At 56.4% G+C, this 27197-nt stretch overlaps 1 protein-coding gene across 2 annotated transcripts; it reads left to right on the forward strand.

The window, feature by feature from the left end:
- Positions 1–26557, forward strand: LOC311515766 (TBC1 domain family member 20-like). Of its 2 annotated transcripts, XM_084619079.1 has the most exons (8): positions 1–111; positions 9270–9458; positions 11166–11246; positions 12893–13079; positions 22217–22318; positions 23284–23425; positions 24173–24357; positions 25162–25544. In XM_084619079.1, the coding sequence occupies exons 1-8, from the start codon at positions 39–41 to the stop codon at positions 25409–25411; spliced, it is 1209 nt and encodes a 402-aa protein (XP_084475205.1). In that variant the 5' UTR covers positions 1–38; the 3' UTR covers positions 25412–25544. The 2 variants fall into 2 exon arrangements, with proteins under 2 accessions (XP_084475205.1, XP_084475204.1); XM_084619078.1 differs by lacking the exon at positions 24173–24357 and having other exon boundaries at positions 25162–26557.
- Positions 26558–27197: the final 640 nt, after the last annotated feature.

Raw genomic sequence — 27197 nt, forward strand, 5'->3', positions numbered from 1 at the left:
GCCCGGCTTGGGGGGGGCTGTGAGTTGGCTCCGCGGCGATGAGTGGCGGCGGCCCGAGGCAGCGGGGGGGCGGCTCGGCCGAGCGGCCCCCCCCGGGCCTGCGGCGGAGAGGTGAGCGGGGGGCCCCCGTGCTCGGGGTGGGGGGAGGTGCTGGGGGGCGCTGACCCCTGGGGGGCCCCTTGTGTTCTGGGGCGGGGGGAGGTGCTGGGGGACACAGACCCCTGGGGGGCCCCCGTGCTCGGGGCGGGGGGAGGTGCTGGGGGGCGCTGACCCCTGGGGGGCCCCTTGTGTTCTGGGGCGGGGGGAGGTGCTGGGGGGCGCTGACCCCTGGGGGGCCCCCGTGCTCTGGGGCGGGGGGAGGTGCTGGGGGGCGCAGACCCCTGGGGGGCCCCCGTGCTCTGGGGCGGGGGGAGGTGCTAGGGGGCGCTGACCCCTGGGGGGCCCCTTGTGCTCTGGGGCGGGGGGAGGTGCTGGGGGACACAGACCCCTGGGGGGCCCCTTGTGCTCTGGGGCGGGGGGAGGTGCTGGGGGGCGCTGACCCCTGGGGGGCCCCCGTGCTCTGGGGCGGGGGGAGGTGCTGGGGGGCGCTGACCCCTGGGGGGCCCCCGTGCTCTGGGGCGGGGGGAGGTGCTGGGGGGCGCTGACCCCTGGGGGGCCCCCGTGCTCTGGGGCGGGGGGAGGTGCTGGGGGGCGCTGACCCCTGGGGGGCCCCTTGTGTTCTGGGGCGGGGGGAGGTGCTAGGGGGCGCTGACCCCTGGGGGGCCCCTTGTGCTCTGGGGCGGGGGGAGGTGCTGGGGGACACAGACCCCTGGGGGGCCCCTTGTGCTCTGGGGCGGGGGGAGGTGCTGGGGGGCGCTGACCCCTGGGGGGCCCCCGTGCTCTGGGGCGGGGGGAGGTGCTGGGGGGCGCTGACCCCTGGGGGGCCCCTTGTGTTCTGGGGCGGGGGGAGGTGCTAGGGGGCGCTGACCCCTGGGGGGCCCCTTGTGCTCTGGGGCGGGGGGAGGTGCTGGGGGACACAGACCCCTGGGGGGCCCCTTGTGCTCTGGGGCGGGGGGAGGTGCTGGGGGGCGCTGACCCCTGGGGGGCCCCCGTGCTCTGGGGCGGGGGGAGGTGCTGGGGGGCGCTGACCCCTGGGGGGCCCCCGTGCTCTGGGGCGGGGGGAGGTGCTGGGGGGCGCTGACCCCTGGGGGGCCCCCGTGCTCTGGGGCGGGGGGAGGTGCTGGGGGGCGCTGACCCCTGGGGGGCCCCCGTGCTCTGGGGCGGGGGGAGGTGCTGGGGGGCGCTGACCCCTGGGGGGCCCCCGTGCTCTGGGGCGGGGGGAGGTGCTGGGGGGCGCTGACCCCTGGGGGGCCCCCGTGCTCTGGGGCGGGGGGAGGTGCTGGGGGACACAGACCCCTGGGGGGCCCCTTGTGCTCTGGGGCTGGGGGGCGCTGACCCCTGGGGGGCCCCCGTGCTCTGGGGCGGGGGGAGGTGCTGGGGGGCGCTGACCCCTGGGGGGCCCCTTGTGCTCTGGGGCGGGGGGAGGTGCTGGGGGGCGCTGACCCCTGGGGGGCCCCCGTGCTCTGGGGCGGGGGGAGGTGCTGGAGGGCGCTGACCCCTGGGGGGCCCCCGTGCTCTGGGGCGGGGGGAGGTGCTGAGGGGCGCTGACCCCTGGGGGGCCCCGTGCTGTGGGGTGGGGGGAGGTGCTGGGGGGCACTGACCCCTGGGGGGCCCCTTGTGCTCTGGGGCGGGGGGGGTGCTGACCCCTGGGGGGCCCCTTGTGCTCTGGGGCGGGGGGAGGTGCTGGGGGGCGCAGACCCCTGGGGGGCCCCCGTGCTCTGGGGTGGGGGGAGGTGCTGGGGGGCGCAGACCCCTGGGGGGCCCCCGTGCTCTGGGGTGGGGGGAGGTGCTGGGGGACACAGACCCCTGGGGGGCCCCTGTGCTCTGGGGCGGGGGGAGGTGCTGAGGGGCGCTGACCCCTGGGGGGCCCCGTGCTGTGGGGTGGGGGGAGGTGCTGGGGGGCACTGACCCCTGGGGGGCCCCTTGTGCTCTGGGGTGGGGGGAGGTGCTGGGGGGCACAGACCCCTGAGGGCCCCTTGTGCTCTGGGGTGAGGGGAGGTGCTGGGGGGTGCTGACCCTTGGGGACCCCCATGCTCTGGGGGGGGGAGGGCAGAAGGGGATGCTGCTCTTTGACATGCTGCAGTGGATATAAACTGACCATCGGGAAGTTTAGATTTGAAATTAGACGAAAGTTTCCAACCGTCAGAGGAGTGAAGTCCTGGAACAGCCTTCCAAGGGGAGCAGTGGCGGGAAAAGACCTATCTGGCTTCAAGACAAAGCTTGATAAGTTTATGGAGGGGATGGTGGGATGGGATAGCCTAATTTTGGCAATTAATTGATCTTTGACTACTAGCGGTAGATTTGCCCAATGGCCTGAGGTGGGATATTCGGTGGGGTGGGATCTGAGTTACTACAGAGAATTCTTTCCTGGGTGTCTGGCTGGTGAGTCTTGCCCACATGCTCGGGGTTTAGCTGATCGCCATATTTGGGGTCAGGAAGGAATTTTCCCCCAGGGCAGATTGGCAGAGGCCCTGAGGGTTTTTCGCCTTCCTCTGCAGCGTGGGGCACGGGTCACTTGCTGGAGGATTCTCTGCACCTTGAAGTCTATAAACCACGATTTGAGGACTTCAGTAGCTCAGACATAGGTGAGGGTTTGTTACAGGAGCGGGTGGGTGAGATTCTGTGGCCTGCGTTGTGCAGGGGGTCAGACTAGACGATCATAATGGTCCCTTCTGACCTTAAAGTCTATGGGTGGGTGTCGTAGGTGCAGCTCCGGCAGTGGGGCTGGGATGGTCCTGGCTGGATGCCCCACCCGTCCCTCTCCAGTGGGGCTGTCAGGGCTGTAGGGAGCTATAGACCCCTTCCCCCACGACAAGGCATGATTCAGTGCTAACTGGTGGGGGCTAGGGAGGCACTTCCCCTGGGACAGGCTATCCCGTGAGTGCCCGCTACTGGCTTCTTGTGTCCTCCTTGAGAGCCACTGCTGGCCTTGCTTGGGGACAGGGGACAGCCCTTGGGCAGGCCCAGGCTGGGGTTTCTAGCTCTGGTGACTGAGTGCTGTGTTTAGAGCGCAGCCCAGTGCTGGGCTGTCTGGTGACTGGCTGCCCTGTGCCGATGGGAAGCAAGGTGGCCTAGTGGGTAGGGCACCGGGCAGGGACTCAGGAGACTGGTTCAGTTCCTGACTCTGCCCCTGGCCTGCTGGGTGACCTGGGACAAGTCACTTCCTTGCTCCGTGACTCAGTTTCCCCATCTGTGTAAACTGGACCCGGTGAAGCGCTGTGAGATCTGTGGATGATAGCTCTAGGAACTGGCATTCTATTATCTGCAGCTTCCCAAAGCTGCTGCAGAGCTAGCGTGTTGTGTCTGACCCCCCTGCCCTTGGATTGGGAAATGTGCTGCCCCCCGGTTTCGCTTCACCCTTCTGGCCTTGAGGCCTCTTCAGGGCAACTGTGCAGAGCGGCAAAGGGAGTCGCGAGGTCACATGTGCCCTGCTCCCAGCCTGGCTGGCAGTTCACGATGCAGCTCCCTGGGACGTTCCAGCCAGGCTCTTGGGCAAGGGTGGGTCCGCGCTCTCTGCGTGGAGAGGAGGAGGGTTTGGGTGCTTGGGAGTTTCGGCCTCGTTGCTATGTCTCCTGAGGGAGCAGCCTCGTTCCCTACGTGGCTGCTCTGTGATGGGGTGGAAAGGCTGTGGCCAGGCAGTGCTGGCAGGACCCCGCCTGTCTCCTTGGGGCTCAGGCAGGAGCTGCAGGAAGAAAGGTGGGGGGCCGTGGCTCATCGGGCCGACGTGCCTGAGGCCTGTCCGTTTCACAGCCAGCGGCACACGGAGGCAATTGTGCCAGCATCACGTCCACTGCCTTTGACTGCCCCAGCCTGATGGACCGGGTACCCACTTCGCAGCTGGGTGAGCTGGAGGTGACCTTTCAGTGCGGCATGGAGCCGAACCGGCGACCCTCAGGGTTGCAGTTGGGCGCATTAACCCCTCGGCGCCAGAGGGGCGCTGCCTGGAATACGGGCCAGGGTTGTAATTTCACTGCTGGAAAAGAAACTAAGGGCGGTGCTTTGTGGAACAGCTGGGAGAACCCGTGATGGGAGGGAAGGAGAGCCAGGGTGCACCCAACAGAACGGTGGAGTGTGCTGAATTGCTGGCTTCTCTTTATAGAGCATTTCTGCTTCCTGTCTCTGCATCCCGTCGCGCCAGAGGATGCTCCAGACCTGCGCTTAGCTGGGCAAACATGTTGCTGCATAAACTGGTCCCTGAGCACTCGACCTCTTGGGGCTCCCTGGGAAGTGTCTGATGCGCTGTGAAGCTCAGGGCCTGACCCATGCAGGTGCTGGTGACGTGCGACTGGTGTCATAGCCTTGACGCGCCAGCCCTGAACGTTCTGGTTTCTAGTGGTGATTTATGGGAGGCCGGTAATGGGGAAAACGGTGGGGAGTGGCTTCCAAACCCGCTGCGCCTTTCTGCCACGTCTGTGTCTGAGCCTGCTCCCTCCCCTTGTCCCTGGAGCACTCAGTTGGAGGCGTCAGGGCTGAGGTGTGGGGTGACGTTCGCAATGATATCGGTGGTGATGCCATCGTGGGGAGAGGTCTCCAGCCTGGAGCAAGGAGGAGAGAGTCCCTGACGTGGCTTCTGGGGCTTCTGCTCCTGGAATAGTGCGTTCTGCGCTGGCCCCTAGAAAGCCAGCTGCGGGGAATTCGGAGAAGAGCTACAGAAATGCTCAGGGCCTGGAGAGCCAGAGCTGGATGGCCAGATTAAAAGCGCCCCATGCGTCTATCCCCACGAAGGCAGCCAACAAAGGGTGAAGGAGGGAGGGAGTGTGGGGAGGAGCAGGGTGGAGTCAGGAGGAAGGGGATGGAATGTAGGTAGGTGAGATGCATTGAGATGGGAAGTCCTTTCCCTGTGGGAAGGGCTGGGAGCCCCATCGCTGCCCTGCAGTGAGCTGGCTCAGGCTGTAGAGCCCCTCCCCACGCAGGGGAACCCCGTCACTTGGGGTGCCTCAGGCTAGAGGGGCTAAGAGTCTGGAAGGCATCCTCTAGGGAGCGATCCCTGAGCAGGGGATGGCATCCAGCTGCCCTGCTGGAGCCTTCCTGCTTGTGTTCACCCCCGTCCCGGCTTGTGGCCGCTGCCCGAGCGAGGGCTGCGCAGAAGGGCTGCTCCTGGGTCCTGTGGTGGGGTTAGTTGCGGGGCCAGGTGCACGGAGGGGAGGGTGACAGCTGCGGTGGGTGGATGTCCCAACATCTGCTTCTCCACCTCCCCCTGCCAGCCTGTCCTGTGAGCTGCTGATGCTGCTGGAGCCTGCCGGGAAGTCAGCATGCTTGTGAAACCCGCCAAGCTGGCTGCATGTGGGTGAGACAGCAGGCTTCACGCCAGCCCTGGGACACTGAAGGGAGCCAACCTGCCCCTCGGTAATACCCGGCACTCCCCTGCACCCTCCCCCACCCCTCTTTCTGCTACATCCCTAACATGGCTGGAGCTGCTCCAGAATCCCAGCGCAGGTTGCCCCATTGATTCACGCAGTGGCAGGGGGGTAGCCTCTGTACGATTCTTCACCCTGACGTTTTGTTTGTCTCTGGATTGCTGCTGCCCGTTGAGCCGGACCTTTGTTTCCTGTCCTGCGTGCTGCCCAGGCCCCTTGCCTGAGCCGCTCTGGTTCTGTTAGAGCGGCCCGAGGAGCTCAGGCTAGTCACTCCAAAGGGGCATCACTGCGCTTTGGTTACAAGTGAATCCGCTGGCCACGGCACTGCTTGGGTCAGTCTCGGAAGCTCCTCAGCCGTCTCCACTCTCAACAAACTAAAATAATTGTGTCTTCTGCAGACTTCCCCTCTCCCTTTCCCGCGTCGTTCTGGGCAGGGCTCGGAGCATCCGCCGTTATTATGGATGCCTGACATTTCCCATGATAACACCCTGTTTTCAATTGCTTATAACTTTCCCAGTCTTTAATTGGCTGGGATAAAGCTTTTCAAGCCAGGTGTCTGCCTCAGGCTAATTATTATTATTATTTTATTTTGAAAATTTCAGCTACAGTGGGTCAGCCCATGTTACAGTCCTGGCAACCATGCCTTTGAGAAGCTCTGGCACCTCTATGCTTTGGAGCAGGGACTCGAAATTGGGCGTGGGCCTGGACTTTGCGTTAGGGTGGTGCCTTTTGCCATCCCTGTGTCAATCCGTCCACAGTTGGCCAAGTAACAAGCCTTTGAGAAATTGTAGTTCACACATGCTCCATAGATTCCATCAGCTCTGAGCATGCTCCAGCCCTGAGGCTGGAGAGACCACAACTGGGAACAGGGGGACTGTCTCCCCTGTGCTCTCAGTGCCCCTACCCCCCGATTCAGTAAACAGGAGGGACCTGCTTTGGGGATGCAGTCAGGGCTGTGTCTTGAAGGCAGCTGCCTCATCTGTTGCAGAAGTTGGAAGGTGTGTAGTGAAGGAGGCAGGGGAATGCAGGCGGAGAGGCTGGTCTCATGGTTAAGGTGGGTGAATGCTGCCTTGGAGAACTGGATTCTATCCCTCCCTCTGCCACAGAGTTCCTGTGTGCTGCTGGGCAAGTCACTTAAACCAGGCTCTTTACAGGTGGGTGCTAACTTGTGTGTGCACCATTTTCTGGGTGCCCGACTTGAGACCTGGGGGCTGGTTTGCAGAAGCACTGAGCACTCAACGGGAGCTGTGCTTTGAACATACAAAGTGCTGTTGATGTTAAGTACTCTGAAGAATCAGGTCCTAGGTGTCTCAGATTGGCCACCCCAAAATGAATCCCTTTGTGCCTCAGGGCTCCATCTGTAAAATGGGGTGATAACCGGTTTCCCAGGGGTGTTGCAAAGATAAATTGTTTGTGAAGCACTCGGATGCTATAGTGCTGAGGGCCTTAGAAAAGCCCAAGAGGAAATGAACAATAGTGTTGAAGAGCAGGGTTCAGATGCTGTGGGTGAATAAGGCCTGGGGCTGCACAGTGGTGGATGAGGATAAATGAGCATCATCCATCCTGTGAACTGAATGAGGCAGGAATCCTGGGGAACAAATAGTATCTGATCACATAATTAAGGACTGCATTGTAATGCAGATGCACAAAGGGGGCCGAATTAAGGCTTTTTGTAATTTTTGAGTGCTTGATTTGGCAACCTTAATAATGTTCTTTTTAATGTCGTTTTTTTCCCTGTGTAATGAATAATTAAATTCTGGGTTCTGTACTGGGACCAGCATCACCATTCAGGACCAGAGCCTCATTGGCATGGGGCTGCACAGGTCATAGAATCATAGAAGATCAGGGTTGGAAGAGACCTCAGGAGGTCACCTAGTCCGACCCCCTGCTCAAAGCAGGACCAATCCCCAACTAAATCATCCCAGCCAGGGCTTTGTCAAGCTGGGCCTTAAAAACTTCTAAGGACGGAGATTCCATCACCTCCCTAGGGAACCCATTCCAGTGCTTCCCACTAGTGAACTAGTGTTTCCTAATATCCAACCTAGACCTCCCCCCCTGCAACTTGAGACCATTGCTTCTTTTTCTGTCATCCGCCACTACTGAGAACAGCCGAGCTCCATCATCTTGGGTACCCCCCTTCAGGTAGTTCCGCTATCAAATCCCCCCTCACTCTTCTCTTCTGCAAACTAAACAAGCCCAGTTCCCTCAGCCTCTCCTCATAAGCCATGTGCTCCAGCCCCCAATCATTTTCCTCTGAGAGAGTCCAGCGGAGGGCAATATGTCCACATCCCTTCTGTAGTGGGGGGACCAAAACTGGACACAGGACTCCAGATGTGGCCTCACCGCTGCCGAATAGAGGGGAATACTCACGTCCCTCGATCTGCTGGCAATGCTCCTACTAATGCAGCCCAATATGCCGTTAGCCTTCTTGGCAACAAGAGCACGCTGCTGACTCATGTCCAGCTTTTCGTCCACTGTAATCCCCAGGTCCTTTTCTGCAGAAAAGGTCGTCCCTGCCCCAGAGAGCTCACGCACCCTTTGCCCACATACTCCTCCTCATCCTTGTTTTCAGCCTTGGCTAGTTTCTGATTCACCACAAGATTTTGTGTCTTCCCCTGTCTGCTTTGTTTTCATAACAACCTCCTGCGAGGGGCTTTGCCAAGGGCTCTCTGGTTCTCTGCTGTTGTGGCCGTGCCTGGACAGCTCGATCAGAGGAGTGGGGCAGCTTTTCTCTTGCAGACCTGCTGGTGGGAACTTGTCCTGTCAGGATCACACAATGGGGTCACCTGCAATAGCAGGGGCTGGACTTGAGATCCCGGCGGTCCCATCTGGCCCATGTTCAGCTGGCACAGGGAGCAGGGCTGGCGAGCTTTGGGGTGACCCTTTGTCCCTGGGGCGGCCGTTGCATAGTCTGGATGGCCCCTGGGAAATCTCTGCCGCCTGATGGCAGAAAGGTCCCCTGGGGCCAGAGGACCGGCGCTATCCACGATGGACTCCATTCAGACTCCCCACTGCTAGGCCGTGCAGTACCTTGAGCTAGACTCTGTTCTCTGCGAGATCAGCGGAGGATGGGCCTGCTGCACTCGTGGTAGCCAGTGTCGCTGAGGAGACAAGCTGCAGCATTCTGTGCTAGCTGGAGTGTCCCCTGGCCTTTTGGCCTCGCATCCACATCTCTGCCCCATGGCCCCACAGCTGTCGTTGAGCCAAGCCTTGCTCGTGTCAGACTCTCTCCAGTAAGGAGCCTCCAGTCACCCGTTTCTCTGAGTTCCTTCCAGTTTGTCGCTTTCTTTCTGGGCATGGGGTGGCTGGAACTGGGCGCAGTGCCCCAGGTGGGAGCTTCCCCTCCCTGCTCTGCGACTTGGTCCCTGTGCGTGCAGTGCCCACAGCTACGCTGGGCTGCTTGCTCTTGTGATGGGAGACGAAACCAAACTGGTACCTACTCGCTGCCTCTTCAGGAGCTCTGCCTACCTGCGCCCTTGCTCTGTCTCCCCTTGAGCCGCTGGGAGTTCGCTTATTCGTTTGCCTTTATCCTCGTTGAATCTGGGGAAACTGGCTGCGCCGCTTTCTGTCTCTCCTCTCCCTGGGTGCATCCCACAGGTGGAGTCCCAGGCCCCTCCCTGAGGAGTCTGCAGGCCTAGGTAGGTGGCAGAGCTGAGCGTGTGCCCAGTGCCCCAAGCCCTGGGAGGATCACGCTGGGTGCTGCAGGGAGGGATTCGAGTGAAGGCTAAGCCAGGAGAAGGATACAGGTGGCGACAGCCAAGCGTGGGGAGCTGGGCAGGGCATAGACGGTGACCATCTCTCTCCTGTTGGCAGAGCTGCTCGGGTCGAAGAGGAAGCAGAAGCTGCTGTTAATCCACCAGGCCCTAATGAGTGACCCTGTGGCTGTGGAGACCCTCCGGGGGGCAGCTGTGAGCGAGGGGGGGCTGCTCACAGATGAGATCCGCAGGAAGGTCTGGCCGAAGCTGCTCAGCGTCAACGTGTACAACCTGCCTCCCAAGCCAGGTAGGGGGGCTCAGCTCCCTGGCGTACAGGGGCGTGTCTGTGCCCCAGGGCCTCGCTGCTGGGCTGGCCAGCACCTTAACGGGCTTCCGGGCACCGGGGGAGAGTTCTGATTGACTGTCACATGAGTGGGAAGTGCTTGGGTCTCACTTGCATGGTTGGTTCTATGCAGGGACACTATAGGCTAGTGGTTAGAGCAGGGAACCTAGGAGCCAGGACTCCTGGGTTCTCTCTCTACCTCTGCTGCTGTCGCATCACTTTGCCCCTCTGTTCATCAGCATCCCCTGTGTAATGGGGATCGTATAGATCTCCGTGGGGTTAATTCATATTCGTAGCGTGCTTACATTTCATCCTGCTTGGATGCTGGGAGAGCAGTGCATGCTGGGGCTTGTAGTCCCCGTGGGTGGCACCTCATGATAGACATGGGAGGTTGTGGGCTGGTGTGTCCAGAAGGTGTTTAAATATGTGTGGCTGCCAAGGCTCCCCTCCCCGCCCCCCGCCCCCTCCCCAAGCAGGCTCCCTCCTGCAGCCTTTGTCCAGTTTCCTGGGCAGAGGTGTTACCTCCCCCTCCCGGCTCAGGTTACAGGCTCTCAGGTCTCCCATCCCCAGTGAAAAGAAAAGGAGTACTTGTGGCACCTTAGAGACTAACCAATTTATTTGAGCATGAGCTTTCGTGAGCTACAGCTCACTTCATCGGATGCATGCCGTGGAAACTGCAGCAGACTTTATTTATACACAGAGAAATATTCTCTGTGTATAAATAAAGTCTGCTGCAGTTTCCACGGCATGCATCCGATGAAGTGAGCTGTAGCTCACGAAAGCTCATGCTTCAATAAATTGGTTAGTCTCTAAGGTGCCACAAGTACTCCTTTTCTTTTTGCGAATACAGACTAACACGGCTGTTACTCTGAAACCCATCCCCAGTGAAACTCCCCTGCCACATTCCCAGGTCAACACTTCCCCCTCCCTGCTGCCTCACAGTGGTTCATCGTCATTGTAGTGGGGATAGTGGACGAGAAGCTGCTGACTTCAGACACTGAGCCTGACTGGGGTGCTGACTAATTCTTGCCGCCCTGGGAGTGGAGCTGTGATCCCCTTCTGCATGCCCTGAGCCAGGAGATGGACTAATGCCTGAGGAACATGGGGACCGGGCCAGAGACTTGCCCAGGCTCCTGTTAGAGCTGGGGTTAATGTCTGCCTTGTTAGCTCCAGCTGTGTGCTCTGCCCACTAGCTGACTGCTCCTCATCTCCTTGGCATGCCCTGGGGCCAGGGTGATGGGCACAGAGCAGTCATTGCCACTGTGACACTGGAACTGCTGCCAGCTCCCTGCTCGCTAGCCCAGTGCTGTATGGGTACCAGCCCTCCAATGAGCTGTCAATCAGAGCTGTCTGGGGGGGCATTGAGCAGGGGCCATGTGACTGGCTGGACGTGCCTAACCCAGTGATCCTGTCCTAGAGGGCAAAGGCTCAGACGGGGTACCCAAGCTCTCACCTCTCCGATGCCAGGCTGAACCAGTCCTTCCAGCCAAGGAGGGATACAGGGCAGTGGGGAGGAGGGGCTGCCTCTGCTATTGTCCTGTTCTTGCAGCTCTTGGGTCTGAGTTGAGGTCCATGCTGCAGACCCCCATGTCAGCCGGGCAGCTCCTTGAGGAGGTATGTGGGACTGCCAGGATTGCTGCTAGCCCTGACCCCACTGGCCTCTCCCCCCAGGCAGGGCTGTCCGCCGGAACCACAAGGACTACACCCAAGTGCAGCTAGACGTGAACCGCTCCACACGCCGCTTCCCCCAAGGTGAGACGTGCCCTGGTGCCGGGCGTGCCTGTGGGCAGCGAGGTTCCCGCAGGCCCTTCCTGGTTTGAAGTGGTGGCAGCTGGGGAGAGCTTTTCTGTCTGCTGGGATTGGGCATCGGTTAGTCCCAGGGGGCAGAGGCCTGATGGCCCCACCTCCCTCCCATGGGAGCTGTGGGGAAGGGTGGCTGGAGTTGCTGGGGGGCAGGAGGATTTGAGGGGAGAAGGGGTGTTTGTTTCCCCTCTCCCCAAAGGCTGCACTGCTGGGATGGAGACCCAAGGCCACCTCCTGCCCAGGGGTGTGTGAGGTGGGGCCAGGTAGCTTTGTAAGGGCGGGGTGGAGCGTTCCCAGAGGTCATGTCCTCATTCCTGCGTTGGGCTGTTGCTCTCAGCTCAGAGTGGCCAGGGAAGGGTTAAGTGCTTCCCCACTTCCCCATTGCAAGAGTCAGCGAGGGCCCAGGGCTCCCGACACCCCCGCAGGTTCCTGAGGCTCGTCCCGTGCATCCACACGCATGGCTAGGCTCCACGGCACATGCCCCTCCTCACCGGGCAGAGCCCAGCCTGGGTCCAGTGCAGCGGGGAACATGCTGCAGGGGGGTCTCCCTGGTAACTGTGTTTTCTTTCTGTCCTGCCTGTTCCTGGCTCTGCCCTGCAGAGCTGGTGCCGGAGGGGAGCCACCTGCCTCGGAAGGTACCTGTGCCCCTCGCTGGATCCTGTGGTCCTGCCTTAGAACATCCGCTAACCCAGCCCCGCACCCGAGCGTCTGGCTGTAGCAGCCCCCTGCCCACATCCCTTGCCTAGAGATTCATTCCCTCCTCTCCCTGTCGCTCCTCTGCTGTCTCTGAGGGTGAATCTGGCCAGCCAGGTGGTGGGATATTTGAGGGGGTTGGTGGGGCACCAGTCTCACCTGGCTTCATGGGGCCAGTGGGGGCCGCTCAGCTGAAAAAGGTGTGGTGAGGAAGCTCCGTGTGCGAGTCAGGCTGGAAGAGCGAAGGGTCCCTGTTCTTTGCTAACAGTTCTCTTCTCAGACCTGACCAACTCACAATACCAAACGCGGCGATCACGCTCCCGCCCCACGTGCGCCCCGCACTGGGGCTCGCTGGGCACTCCAGGCCTCTCTTCTTCTTCTCCATAAGCCCGGGCTTGGATGAGGGACTGGCTGGCTCAGCAGGATGGGGAGGGACGATACGGGGACCCCAGCTCCTAATTGCTGGTTCCAGTCTGCTGTGCTCCTGGCACTCTGGGGGCTGCTGGCTCATGGCCTTGGTGCTAATCCTCAAAGGAAGCAGGCCCAGCTGCAGCAGAGACCACATCTCCGCTTGGGACCTGCTGAGACAGCTGGGACAGGGCAGCTCGTGGAGCCCGGGTACCTGGGCCTGAGGCCCAGCGCACTCGGTCAGGAGGACCTGGCTGGGACCAATGGCCAGAGGGGTTTAGAGGGGTCTGCAGTCAGCCCAAGGGCCACACCGCTGCAGGGGCCTCCTGTCTGACAGTCTTCCCACCACACCCCCTGCTCAAGCAGAGCCAGGGTGGGGGAGCTGGAGACTCCAGTGGGGGCCGGCTCTGAGGAGCTGGCGGGGTGGGAGGTGCTGGAGCAGGGTTTTTGCATTGCACGGTGCCCTGGGGCTCTGACCCTCCGTCTCTGCGCAGGCATGCGGCCCGAGCAGCGCCAGGTCCTGCAGGAGCAGCTCATCGACCTCATCCTGCACATCCTGAGGGCTCACCCCGAGCTGCACTACTACCAGGGTTACCATGACATCGCCGTCACGCTCCTGCTGGTGGCCGGCGAGCGCATGGGCAGCGCACTGCTGGAGAAACTCTCCACCCACCATCTCCGGTATCAGGCCAACAGGGCTGCCTTGGAGTGGGGTGGGACGTCCCCTCGGCCAGCCTGTGCCTTGGTCTGGGAGTCAGTGTGGCACTGCAGGGCACTGTGCCAGCCAGGGACCCCTGGGGCACCAGCCCTGTCCCCCGCGGTGTTCACTGCGGCCCTGGGGGGCTTTGAGCCTGAGTCTCCTGCATTGCAGTGCAGAGCATTAACCACTGGGGCATCAGTCTGGCTCTTGAGAGATCTGGACTGGAATCTCACAGGGTCTCCCTGGGACTAGCAGTGCCCCTTTCCCCACACCCGCCAGGCTGGGTTCCCAGAGACAGACTGCTCCAGCTCAGAAGGGGCATCCCCTGGGGATAGCTCATTGCAGGGAGGGGAGCTGCTGCCGCGGCGCTGGGTCCTCTGGCCCTTGTAGCCATGTCTGTCTAAGGGCTGTGAGGAAGTCTTGTCTGGGCCTGCTGGGGATCAGCTCCCCAAAACCACCAAGCACTGCCTGCCAGGCCTCCGCAGGCCCCGCTCCCTCCGCAGGGAGCGGTAGGCACACACCCACCCCCGAGTCCTCAGAGCGTCCCTCTGGAGGGCCCAGCCCCGAGCCACTGGGCACTCACAGAGTGACCAGCCCTCCTGCGCACACAGAACTCACCAGCTGGTACGGCTCAGCTGAGGGCCAGCACTGTGCTTAGCCCGCAGCACCTGGGTGTATTTAGAGTGAAAACAAGAATAAGTTTATCATCAAAGACAGAGATTCAGGGGACAGCAAGTAAGAATATTGGAAACAAACGGTTGCATGAAAAACAGTATCACAGCACAGTTCCTAGAGACTGCACTTAGCGACCAGGTTACCCTCCGGTCTACAGCAGCTTATCTCGCCCAAGGTTCTCGCCAGCGTTTTCAGCCAGGCCTGGTTGAGACCCCACTGTCATGAAGCAAATCGCTGCCTGTTTACTTCCCAGGCAAAGGATGCCAGGATGTCGTCTTTGTCTCCCAAATGTCCTAGAGAGCAAAGCTTCGAGGTGCATTTTAAGATAAGAACAGCCAGACCGGGTCAGACCAAAGGTCCATAGAATCCTAGAATACCAGGGTTGGAAGGGACCTCAGGAGGTCAGCTAGTCCAACCCCCTGCTCAAAGCAGGACCGATCCCCAATTTTTGCCCCAGATCCCAAATGACCCCCTCAAGGATTGAACTCTCAACCCTGGGTTTAGCGGGCCAATGCTCAAACCACTGAGCTATCCCTTCCCCCAGCCATCTAGCCCTGTAGCTTGTCTTCCGACAGTGGCCAGTGCCAGGGGCTCCAGAGGGAATGAACATAGCTGCCACTTGCTTCCTCCTGTTACTTTTCTCTCTCTGACGGTTTCCCGATCCTGCATTAGCATTTGGCTCGGATTGATGAGGTTGTGAACCAGACGCTGCTTAAAGTACATGAAAACAGCCTGCTAGAGAAACATTCCTTGTCTGACCGAAAACCTGTTTTTCACCTCTGCCAGTGGCTCGTCTCTAGACACAGCCCTTAGGAGCGTACCCCGCACGCAGCATCTGTGCACGCGTTTTGCAAGGATATTGATATGAGTCAACAGTGTGCCCTTGTTGCCAAGAAGGCCAGTGGCATTTTGGGATGTATAAGTAGGAGCATTGCCAGCAGATCGAGGGACGTGATCGTTCCCCTCTATTCGACACTGGTGAGGCCTCATCTGGAGTACTGTGTTCAGTTTTGGGCCCCACGCTACAAGAACGATGTGAAAAAATTGGAAAGAGACCAGCGGAGGGCAACAAAAATGATTAGGGGACTGGTACACATGACTTATGAGGAGAGGCTGAGGGAACTGGGATTGTTTAGTCTGCGGAAGAGAAGAATGAGGGGGGATTTGATAGCTGCTTTCAACTACCTAAAAGGGGGTTCCAAAGAGGATGGATGACAGAAGGAGGAGTAATGGTCTCAAGTTGCAGTGGGGGAGGTTTAGGTTGGATATTAGGAAAAACTTTTTCACTAGGAGGGTGGTGAAGCACTGGAATGCGTTACCTAGGGAGGTGGTGGAATCTCCTTCCTTAGAGGTTTTTAAAGGTCAGGCTTGACAAAGCCCTGGCTGGGATGATTTAGTTGGGGATTGGTCCTGCTTTGAGCAGGGGGTTGGACTAGATGACCTCCTGAGGTCCCTTCCAACCCTGATATTCTATGATTCTATGATGACTGGTGCAGCAGTGGCTTTTATTTGAGACCTCTGTGACCCGTAGCAAAGGGTCCCCTCTTCTTTCCAAAAAGTCTCTTCTCAGACCTGACAAACTTGCTATACCAAACACATGTCTTGCAGGGTATTTATCCGTGAGGGGTATATGGCAAGCTTGTAACTTACCACATCTCATAATCCTTGTGAGGTGTATATACGAGTAATACTTAGGGACTAATGTAACTCTATTGACTGTGTGCTTTATGGGCTTGGAGAAGAAGTTACTCACCAGGGGATAATGTGTCTTGGTGACGGCCCACTCAAGCAGGAGGGAGTTGTCATTGCTCCCTAGTTAGCTGGTGATGTACTGCAAGGCTCAGTTGTCAGCCTTGGAATGGAGCAAGGCTAATCGATGGAAACCATCAGAGACAACTGCAAACAATCAACCACTTGGAGGTAAAAAAGGAACAGGATCGCCCTGTGTGAGTAAAGACAATAGACTGTCACTGTAACACGTAGTGCGGGAAGGGCCTCTGGATTAATTCACTGAGGAAACATCTTGTGGAGGTGGGGTGTTTTTTGAATGTTTGGATGCTGGTTCCCAGGAAGCCAGCTGTCTCTGTGAGGAGACTGAACTTTGGAGCATGGGAGCAGCCTATTGTGTTAGGCAGGAAAGGTAACTGTAACTAAGTGCAGACCCACATGCGTTTTGTGGTTTGGTTTTGTACAGTCATCGTTTGTTTCCATCACTTTCTCCTGTTCTTAGTTGAATCTCTGTTCTTTCCTAAATAAACTTTCGTTTGTTTCATTATAAGCAGGGTGGATTTGATTTAAATCAAATTGATTTATATCAAAAGTCAGGAAGACTCGATTTAATCATGGATTTCTACATAAATGTCCATTCTTGTTGGTTGTTATAACCTTAATACATATTCTTCACAACTCAGAGAGAGAAGTAGGTTTCATTTTTAGAAGGTACACACTTTTAAAGTGATTTATTTTGAAAACTTTTCAGATGAGTTTTACAGCTATATCAGAAAATTAATAATTGTTTGGTTATTTCATTTACCAAAGGTAAATGAGGCTGATGTTTATGAAGTCATTGGGAGGTGAACTATCTCCAATCCAACAGGTTAATCATTAATATTTGGAGGATTTTCTTGCCATGCTGTATTAGGAGGAGAACATCACCAGACAGACATTTAAATTGTTTTATTTCACTAAAACAACAGTGTTATGTATTCTGGATTTTTTTTCTTCAACCGCAAAGATATAATATTTTAACAAAACAAGTATATGAATTTTTGAATTTAGTTAAACCTTCACTTTTTTTTAAAATCAGGTTTGTTTTTAAGTAAAATAGTTCAATGAAATATTTAAAAAAAAAAAACAACCCAAAAATTAACTCGACTGTGTCAGCCAGATCAACATGAGAAACTTAAAATATTGGCTTCGGCAGCTGACTCAGTCGTCTTCACCTTCATTTTCCTGTTTGTTCATAATCTGGAAAAGAAAACCAAGCTTTCCTGCTTCTTCAGGTCCCAAATGACTTCTCAATTTGGAATGAGTTAGTCCAAAGGAAGAAAAATATTCTTTCTACACCGGCAGAAGAAGCTACTGCTGGTAAAAGTGAGATGATCACTTCAACAGTCTCTGAATCCAAGTGCTTAAGTGACGTCTACCAGTTTCCTGCTGTGACTTTCTTTAAAACATCATCAGCAAACATATATTTCTTGAATGGTTCACCCTTAGCTCTGAAGTTTATTATAATTGGCATTATGGAGGGATGATTGCTGGATGTCCATGTCATTGCCAACTCCTCTTCTTCAGCAGTTAAGGTTTGACTCTGGTACCCAGTATTGAGAATATTTGGAAGAAAATGAGCTGGAGATGGTGCTTGTCCCATCTGGTTTTTTTTAATGCTTGTAATTTAACTCTGTCATTGCATATTTCTGTATTTTAAGATCTTGCTCGGTTCCTTCCAGATTTCAACAGCGTCCGCAATAAAACAGCGATTTCCCTGCATTTTGTTCAAGGCCCCGGAAACAGGCTTCAGGGTGCTCAGCACGTGTTCAACTTTTCTCTTAAGCCCAATGTTGAGAACTTAGGCTATGACAGGGCCATCTATTTTTTCACAATTTTTTTCACAAACTGTCATCCGATTAGGCCAGTTCTTGTTACAGTGCTCAGAACAGTCCACGACTGAGTTCCATCGCACGTCTTGTGGGAGAGTGAGCTTGGTTCCTCCCACTCTTTTCAGAGCAGCTGCTGCAAAGTGGTTGTTACGGAAGTATTTTGCAATTTCAACTTTTATTTCTGGAACACTGACGTCTTTGGCTAGGAGGTGCATCAAACGAGCACTGCAGCCATATGCTATTAGCTTGGGACTCTCTCTTCTAAATAATTTCTTCTCATCTTGGATACATTTGCAGCATTGTCTGTGACCAAGCTGCGTAGTAGACATTTGAATTTTTTTTCAGTTTGTTTTACTGCTACTTCTTGTAAGTATTCTGCTGTGTGAGCATTTCCTGATGGATCAATTGTTTCTGTAAGGAAGACATTCCCTTCTTCTGTTTTCACACAAGCACATACAACAGGATCGTTGTGGACATTGCTCCACCCATCAAGACTCATGTTAACAATTTCACCGTCTAGGTTTTTGGCACACTGCTCAGTTTCTCTTTCAGGCACTTTGTCCAGCAATTTTCTTGCAACTTCTGCTGTGTTGGGTGGAGTGTACAGATGCTTCCCTACTTACGCAATCGTTCCGTTCCGAAAAGCCTTACGTAAAATTCGGGTTATGCAAGTTGGAAACGTATATTGTTCAAGCATAAAAAACAATTACAACAAAAATATTGCATTTACCTTAATCCTATTGTTATCCTGGCGCACTGAAGGCTGCGTTTTGGTGGTGAATGACAATGGGCTTAATTTGTAGATGAGGAAGGAGAGGAGGAGACAGGCATTACATCATTGGGGTCGTTAGAAGGGGCTTTGGAGGTGGAAGGCTGTGGAGATATGGACATTGCAGACCTTTCAACCTTCTTTACAAACTTATTGAGAGATGACTGGATAGTGGCCTTTTTCTTCTCTTCATATATCTGTCTGTAACAGGCCAGCGTTTCGTCAATGCCTCTGTTCGCTTTCAAGAATCGTGAGGAATTGGGGTCTATCTTCTCAAACCTTGCCATTGCAGACTCAATCTCACAAAATGCAAGTGCCATCTCCTGGGTGTTGAAGTGTCGTGGCTCTTCTACTTCTTCAACTTCTTCCTCCACTTCAAATTCCATGAGATCCTCATTGGATAATTCAGCTCCATGGGATTCAATAAGCTCATCCACACCCCCAACATCAGCCTCCAGCTCAAGTTGCTCGGCAAGCTTCACTATGTCATCTGCCACCTCCTCAGAGATTTCCTCTTTTTTGAACCCTTTAAAGCTGTGTACGAACTGTGGGCATGTTTTCTTCCATGCGGCATTCAAACAAACTTGGGTAACCCCTGCCCAGGCCTTAGCAATGTTTAGGATGGCTTGGTAAATGTTACACAATTCCCAAAAATCGCGTAAAGTCTTGCCAGTCTCTCTGTCAGTTGCTTCTACTGCCGGTGCAAATGTTCTTTATAGGTAATAATAGGCTTTAAAATTAGCAAGGACCCCCTGATCCATGGGCTGTAGGATCGAAGTCGTGTTAGGAGGCAGAAACACGACTTTTACATTAGGGTGAAAGTTGTCTAAATGTGCGGGATGTCCAGGAGCATTATCGACGATAAGCATAATCTTGAATGGGATGTCGTTTTCTCTGCAGAATTTTTCCACTTCGGGGATAAATATATGAACCAGTCTTCGAAAAGTGCCATTGTGATCCAAGCCTTTCGATTTGAATGGAAATGAACTGGAAGGGTAGCCTTACTTATGCCTTTAAACACATGGGGATTTTCTGAATGATAAACAAGCAATGGTTTCAATTTGCAATCTCCAGCAGCATTACCTCCAAGCAAAAGCGTTAGCCTATCTTTCACAGCCTTAAACCCTGGCATTGTCTTTTCCTCTTTTGAAATGTTTGCTCTGTCTGGCATTTTTTTTTCCAAAACAATCCAGTTTCATCAACATTAAAGATTTGCTGGGCTGTATAACCACATTCTTCTATAAGTTTTTGTAACACTTTGGGATACTTTTCAGCTGCTTTTGTATAGCACTAGCAGCCTTACCACTCTCTTCTACATTGTGAAAATTTGCACGTTGTTTAAATCTATTAAACCACCCATGACTAGCCACAAACTTTGCATTAGGATCACTATATTTTCCCTTTATGACTTCAAACATACTCTTAGCCTTCGCTTGAATACCTATGAAGCTAAGCGACACACGTTTTGAATCTGATCTTCCATCCACATTGTTAATAACTTTTCCATTTCGTAGATAGCTCCAGAACGCTGCTTCATTATGACGGTTGATTTTAAAGGAGCAGAGCCTTTCACATGCTCTTTTATATGTGCACTATCATTCAAAATACTTTTCACTGTTGAGGTAGCCAAATCGAGTTCACGAGCAATTGACGGCAGGCTTTGTCCGCCTTCATACTTTTTCACTATTTTCATTTTCTGCTCTAAATCAATCTTCTTTCACTTACGAGTTGGTCCTGCACTCTTGCTATCATTTGGTCGCTTTCCAGGCATGATTTGAATGAAATAATAGGGTGAAATAACAGAAATACAGTATCACTGAAATAACACGAGGCTGTGAGAGCGCAAAGCCTTCCCTTGTAGGAGGTCCTGCTGCTGTATTCCTCCGCACTACAGTACTTTGCATTTCCATAAACTATGCAATATTTTCCGCAACTCGAAAACTTTATTTATGCCTTATGGGACTTTTTGCGTAAGGTCGAATTTGTGTAAGTCGGGACTTGTGTAACCCAGGGAGCATCTGTATCCTGGTCTTAATGACTGAACCATGTTAATGAAGTGTGGATTCTCAATCATACGGAAAGGAGAGTTTGTTGTGTAAACAAATCGGGCAATTTTTTCATCAATTACCTCTTTTTGTAATCAGTTGGTTCTTATCACTAACTTTATCTATGGTTGTTTCTGGACGATGGAGTATTTTTTTCTTTTTGCTACAGGTGCCATACTGTAGCTGTGTGACATGCATGATGTGACTGAAACACTGTCATTGGCAGAGAACTCTGAAACTATAGAAAATGATGGTGATCTTGAAGGTGGAGAGTCTTCAGAATCCTGTATGTTGAGGATGGATTCTCCTAAACAAAATAAGTCAATGCAGTTATTTAATTATTACCATACTGCTCATTTAGTGTTCGTTACTCATTGCATTCGCTGACACTCAGCACTACTGTAAAGGTGAAATTGTAAAAGGAAGATCTGCCTATTTCAGCTCTTTATTTTTTATCACAGCTGCATCTAAAATGACAGTACCATAGAGTAACAACTGTATTTTTTGCTCAAATATGAGAATTCAATAATAGTCCAGAAGGAAGTCAGGCCGTCCTTAAGAGAGAAGTGTGAAATAAAAAAGTTTACCAACCTGAAGATCCTGCATGTTCAGACATGTTCCTTTCATCATCTTCAATGCAGCTTCCTCCTGAGAAGGAACACTTCTCCTGATGTTGTTTCATTCAGACAAGCCTAATCCCCTTCCATCTACGCACTGTTTGCATTTTGCACGCATGCCTGTCTTAGCCACAGGTAGAGGAACTTCATTCAAATATTCCCAAACTGGGTCTGTCTTACCTCCTGCTGCTATTATAGGTTTTCCCTTCTAGTGAAAGAATGGTATGGTAGATATCAAATCAATGAAGGCTACACTCAGAAAGACCTCGAAACTTCTGGAATATGCTGCTCAAATAGTTTTACTTTTGTTTCTACTGCCTGTCCCTCCCTTCTCCTATTTATCTCCAGACTTTTTCTCCTTATCCAGATCTATTCTGCCCCCAACAATCTTCTATTCATTGAACTTTTTGAAACATTGCCCTTTTAGAGAGAGGTAAGGGATTGACTCTGTGTACACACATTTCCTGATGGACAATAGGGTTGAGCTCTGTTATTTCTCACCTCTATATTTTATTTATTTATTTATTTAAAAACATTTTTGCTGTTAACAAGCATGTTATCTCTGGAGACACAAATCCACAGTTTGGGAACTGCTAAACTAAGCATCTCTGATGGTATCTTCCAGACTGAGCACTGAGTCCTATTAGGTAGATAGAAAGATTTACGCTAAATAATCTATACAGAAGCCCCTGGAACCGCATCAGATTGGGTCCCTCATCCATGAACTATTGGAACTCATTTACAAAACTTTTCTTAAACATTACCTAGAATCATAGAATCTCAGGGTTGGAAGGGACCTCAGGAGGTCATCTAGTCCAACCCCCTGCTCGAAGCAGGACCAATCCCCAGTTAAATCATCCCAGCCAGGGCTTTGTCAAGCCTGACCTTAAAAACCTCTAAGGAAGGAGATTCTACCACCTCCCTAGGTAACGCATTCCAGTGTTTCACCACCCTCTTAGTGAAAAGGTTTTTCCTAATATCCAACCTAAACCTCCCCCACTGCAACTTGAGACCATTACTCCTCGTTCTGTCATCTGCTACCATTGAGAACAGTCTAGAGCCATCCTCTTTGGAACCCCCTTTCAGGTAGTTGAAAGCAGCTATCAACATGAATATATTGTCTCAAACTATAGAATTAGAATTTATAATCCATGATATATTTGAGCTATAATGTATCTTAATTAAAACTATCTTTAGGTAGGTTTTTTCCTCAAAAAACATTTTATCAAAAAAATCTGATTTTTTTTTTTTTAAATCATTGATTTTTATCCACCCTGCCTGTACTACAGTGCGGGGAGGAGCGGGGAGGCTCCCGGTCGCAGCATGCACTGAGTGGGGGCGTGGTGATCACGCCCGTCCGCACTCCTGGTGCCTCACTGGGGACACCCTCTTCTAACCTCTCCCCGTCTGCAGGGACTTCATGGACCCCACCATGGACAGCACCAAGCACATCCTGAACTATCTCATGCCCATCCTCCAGCGGGAGAGCCTCTGCCTCCATGACTTCATGCTGAGGTACCGTCAGTCGTGGGGCTGGGCTGGGGGCGGGCAGGGGCTGTGCGCCATGCAACTCTGCCTCCTTCCCAGGCCCAGCAGCAACGTGACTGATCTGCCCAGAGCCCACCCCTCTCCACCCCCACCCCCCAAGATGGGCCCAGGATGGAAATAATTGGGTTGGGTCCTGCAGGTTGGGAGGTATCAACTGGTTGGGTGTGGGGGAGGAGCTGGGGCTGCAGGGGCTGTGGGTCGGGATTGGAGGGTGGGGGCGGGGGACTGCAGGTAGGGGTTGGGACGGGGGGCTGCGGGTTGGGGCAGAGGGTTGGGATTGGGGGCTGGGGGACTGTGGGGCAGTGAGCTGCAGGTTGGGGTTGGGAGGGGGGATGTGGGGTGCGATTGGAGGCTGTGGGTAGGGTTGGGGGTAGGGGACTGCGGGTTGGGGGCAGGAGGCTGTGGGGCAGTGGGGCGGGGGTGAGGGACTGTGGGGCTGAGACCTGCGGGTTGGGGTTGGGATGTGAGGCTGTGGGTTGGGATTGGGGGCAGGGGGCTGGGGGGCAGGATTGGAGGGTGGAGGGCTGTGGGGCCAGATTGGGGGACGGGGAACTGTGTGGTGGGATTGGGAGACGGGTTGAGGGGCTGTGGGTCAGGGCTGGGAGACGGGGAACTGTGTGGTGGGGTTGGGGGGGCTGCAGGTTGGGAGCGGGGGCTGCGGGTAGGGGTTGAGGTTGGGGGTGGGGGGCTGTGGGTCAGGGTGGGGGCGGGGGGCTGTGGGTCAGGGTTGGGGGGCAGCGGGTCGAGATTGGGGAATGGGGCAGGAGGCTGCGGGTCAGGGTTGGGGGCAGCGGGTCGAGGTTGGGGGATGGGGCAGAAGGCTGCAAGCTGGGGGCGGCGGGTCAGGGTTGGGGTGCGGGGGCGGCACTGGGGGTATTGGCAGGATGGAGACAGTCAGCGTCTGAGCAGGACCCTCTCTCCCATGTCTGCAGAGCGGAGGTGGGGACGATCTTTGCCCTGAGCTGGCTCATCACGTGGTATGGCCACGTCCTCACCAGCTTCCCCCACGTCCTGCGCCTTTACGACTTCTTCCTGGCCTCGCACCCGCTCCTGCCTGTCTACTTCGCTGCCGCGGTACGTCTGCCTGCAGTCCTCAGCCCTGGCTCCCCGCCCCAGGGAGCGGAATTGGGAGGGAGTCCTGTCCCCTGGCACCCCACTTCCATGGGGGGCTTAGCAGGGGAAGGTGACCGGCTGCCAGCCTGCCTCCCCCGCTTCCAAAGCCAGAAGGGCCCATTGCGATCCCCCAGCCCGACGTCCCTCGAACGCAGGCCAGCGAGCGCAGCTCTGTCCCCTGGCCCTTCTCACAAGCTAAGCCGGCCGGGATGGTCCGTAGCTGGATGGGAGACCGCTGAGTTGCTGGAGGGAGGGGGTGAGTAACTCAGAGGGGGAGCCAGCGTTGAGCCCAGCGCCCCGGTGTGGTGCGAGGTCCCTGTCCCTGTGCCTTTGCTCCTGGCCACGGATGATCCTCTGGCTCTTTTAGCCAGTTGAGTTGCTTAACGTGGAGTCCCAGCCCAACTCCCAGGAGGGTGACTGTGTTCTGTGGCTCGCAGCTCCCCCTGCAACTTCACTTGGTCACGGGGTTCTCTTTTACTTCCTGTCTCAAACTGGTGTGCACTGTCCTGTTCTCTGCGAAACAGCTGCTGTGCTCCACCCCAGAGGTGGCTGTTTTGTCAGAGGCGTGGTAAGGTGCTGGGCATGGTGTAAAACCTAGAACCGTCTGACCGGGGCGTGGTAGGGGCAGCCCACGGAGAGCCCTTGTCGGGGCTGGGGGTTATTGCAGGGGCACGTGTCCCATGTGACCATGGCGCGCTCTCCCGGTAGATCGTCCTGCACCGGGAAGAGGAGGTGCTGGCGTGTGACTGCGACATGCCCAGCGTCCACCAGCTTCTGTCCCAAATCCCCCAGAACCTCCCGTACGAGAGCCTCCTCTCCCGGGCCCTCCAGCTCTTCCAGCGCCACCCGCACACCGAGCTGGCCAAGCAGGCGGCTCTGCAGCACCACAAGAGGTGAGGGAGGACAGGGCTGCGGGGGGAGCGGGAGGCCAATTGCTGCTGGACCTGCACCCGGCCCCCAGTGGTCTCCTAGGTGTGGGGCTGCCCCGGGCCCTGGCAGGAGTGTCTGGTTAAAGGTGCAGCTCTTCTCTTTCCTTGTCATGTAGCTGGCTGCCCCACTCCCCGACCATCCCTGCTGCCAGGGGCCAGGGTTCCCAAACGCCTTGTCGATTTTCCCTCTGTCCTTGGAGCAGTGAGAAAACCAGGCGGTCTGGCCAAGCTCTCAGGCATGCTGGCGGCTGCAGTGGGGGGACTGGGCACCCCTCTTAGCTCATGGTGTCTGGCAGGCTGGCGGTGAGCTCGTCCCACTCCGCTGTCACACACGTCCGGCCAACCCCCCCCATGCAGCCCTGGGGCTGAGCGGCTCCAAGACTACGGCACAGGCTGGCGCTGCCGGAGCGGAAGGCCCCTGGCTGTGGGAGGACGAGCGTAAATGGCCTTTCTGTGGGTCTCCAGCCCCTGGGCAGCGCGGTAATGGCGGACATTGGAGCAGGTCTGATTCCCTCCCACCCAGGGCGGTAACCCAGGGTGTCCAGCTCGGCAGAGCTGAGGGCTGCACTGGGGGTTGTGCTCAGAGATGCCCCCCTGCCTTCTCTTAACATGGCAGTGCAGCCGAGGAGGACAGGTCCCCCCATGCAGCCTGGGAAGAGAGTTGCCCTCGCACCTCGGCATTAGGGAGCAGAGCCCCAGCCGGGCCCTGGCCAACCCTGCATGCCATTCATCCCCGTGCTAACAGGCTCCCTCCCTGTCTGTTCCCAGCATCTCCATAGGCACCTTCACCGCCTTCCAGCTGGCCGCCTCCCGCCAGCGCCCAGACTCCGTGCTGCGCAGCCAGAAGCAACAGGACAGCGCCCACCCCGAAGCTGCTGCTCTCCTGCCCACGGCTGGGCACAGCCCGCTGGTGAAAGCGGCCGTGTGGGGGATTTCGGCCACGCTGGGGGCAGCGGCTCTGGCCGTCACACAGACTGCCCTGGAGTGGGCACCGGAGTTCTTACTGCAGCTCTTCTAGTGCCCAGCGTGGACACCGGGCCCTGGAGCCACAGCCCTATGGTGGGGGGGCGGCCCCCTTGGGCTGCCTCCGTCTTAATTTATTGGACTGTCTCAAACGCCAGGGCAGCCGAGCTCCGACAGGCTGCGCCCAGCTCAGAGCGGCCAGTAGCCAAAGCATTAGCCACAGCGGCACAGAACTGGGCCGGGCCTGTCCTGCTGCTGCCTGAGCCATTCGTGGCCTGCAGCAGGGAGGGCTGGGGTCACACCCTGGCCGAGAGCTGGGACTTGACCGCTGGGTCTCTCCTAGGGCTGTGGCAGGCCCAACGCCAGCTCTCTTGGGGAAGCGTAGAACGGTGACCTCGGGGCGCTTGCAGGGGAACAGAGCACTAATCCCCAGGCCCCCCCCATGGCCCCCGAGAGTTTTCCTAGGTCCCTTTCCCAGCCTCTGCCCCATGGGGCTGTGCTGGTGCACGTGGGGTGGGAGTTTGCTAAGTACCAGCTGACTGTGTGTTTGTGCACAGGACACAAGGAGAGAGCCGTCCGACCCGGAGGGGCCAGGCAGCCCCTCCTCCGCTAGCAGGAGGGTGCGAGCGGCTGGGGGCTCTGCGGGAAGCGCTGTCCCAGCAGAGCAGTTGGGGGGTGCTGCGGGCCGGGGCAGGGTGCGAGGAATGGCGGCAGGCAGGGATCCCTAGAGGAGGGAGGACGCACAGGCCTGGGCAGAGCCTGGAAGGCAGCGAGGAAGGGCGCCCCGCACAGGCTGTGCCAGGGGAGAGGCCTCGCCTAAATTGCTGCTTCTCTCCCGCTGCTGGCGTTGCACCCAGGGTCCTCCTGGCATCTCCTCTGTACCCACCCTCTGCTCTCGCCTTGGCCCTGCCAGCCCGGCCCCTCCGCCCAGCATGGAGGGACACTGTGCCCAGAGTCTGGGGCAGGCCCTTTTCTCAGGGCTTCGACTTTAGTTCTTCCAGATAAAGCCCCTGCAGCACATCAGCTGTCCCTTCCCCCAGCGCTGGGAAAGCAGCCCGTGGCACCCGCCTCCCCCTGCCAGTCCCCAGAGGTGGCAGCAGCAAGCGGGGCAGGCTGGGCTCCCCCCGCTGCAGGGTGCTGCCTGGGAAAGGCTCACCTGGGGCGCACTGGGTATGTGTGTGAATAAAGTGTGTGAGCCTGACCCCCTGTGTCTCATTGGCTGGGGTGGGGGCGGGTTTGGGGGAAGCAGTTCCAAGGGTTCGAGCTGGGGGTGCGGCTGCAGGAGGGCTGGGTTCTGCTCTCCCCTCACAGCCTCTGCGGCTGGGCAGAGCAAGAGGCCGCATGGCCGGCTTCCCTGGGTGCTTGGGTTAGGGGAGCTCAGTGTGAGCCCCCCAGGCTCGATTTCCTCGGGGCTAAGCAAACCCCCCCTCCCCAGGTGCAGTCAATGGCAGCTTTGGGTGCCCAGCACTTCTGCCAGTTAGGCCCGAGTTGCCTGCCGCCCGAGAGCTGCCTCTGGGCAGGCAGGGAAGAGCTGGGCTGGGGGACGGTTGCCAAGCGGCTGGCTGGCCTGGGGTGGATACACTCCCTGCTGGCTGAAGCTCAGTGCTTCTCCCGTGGCGTTTTGGGGGGAGCTGTGAAGCCAGGCCCTGCATGGTGCTGGATCATTAGGGGGTTGTGGTGCCCGGTGCCACACGTGGGTGCTGGAGACCCTGTGCCACCGGTGTAGGGTACTTCACAGGCACCACTGGGGATCGGCACGAGGGGCAGGAGATACCATTCCACCACTGGCAGAGGGCTGGGGGGGCAGCAGCCCCTCCTGCACCGGGGTCACCAGGGAAATG

This window comes from Lepidochelys olivacea, assembly GCF_965140295.1.
Source record: "Lepidochelys olivacea isolate rLepOli2 genome assembly, chromosome: 2".
Classification (NCBI taxonomy): Eukaryota; Metazoa; Chordata; order Testudines; family Cheloniidae; genus Lepidochelys; species Lepidochelys olivacea.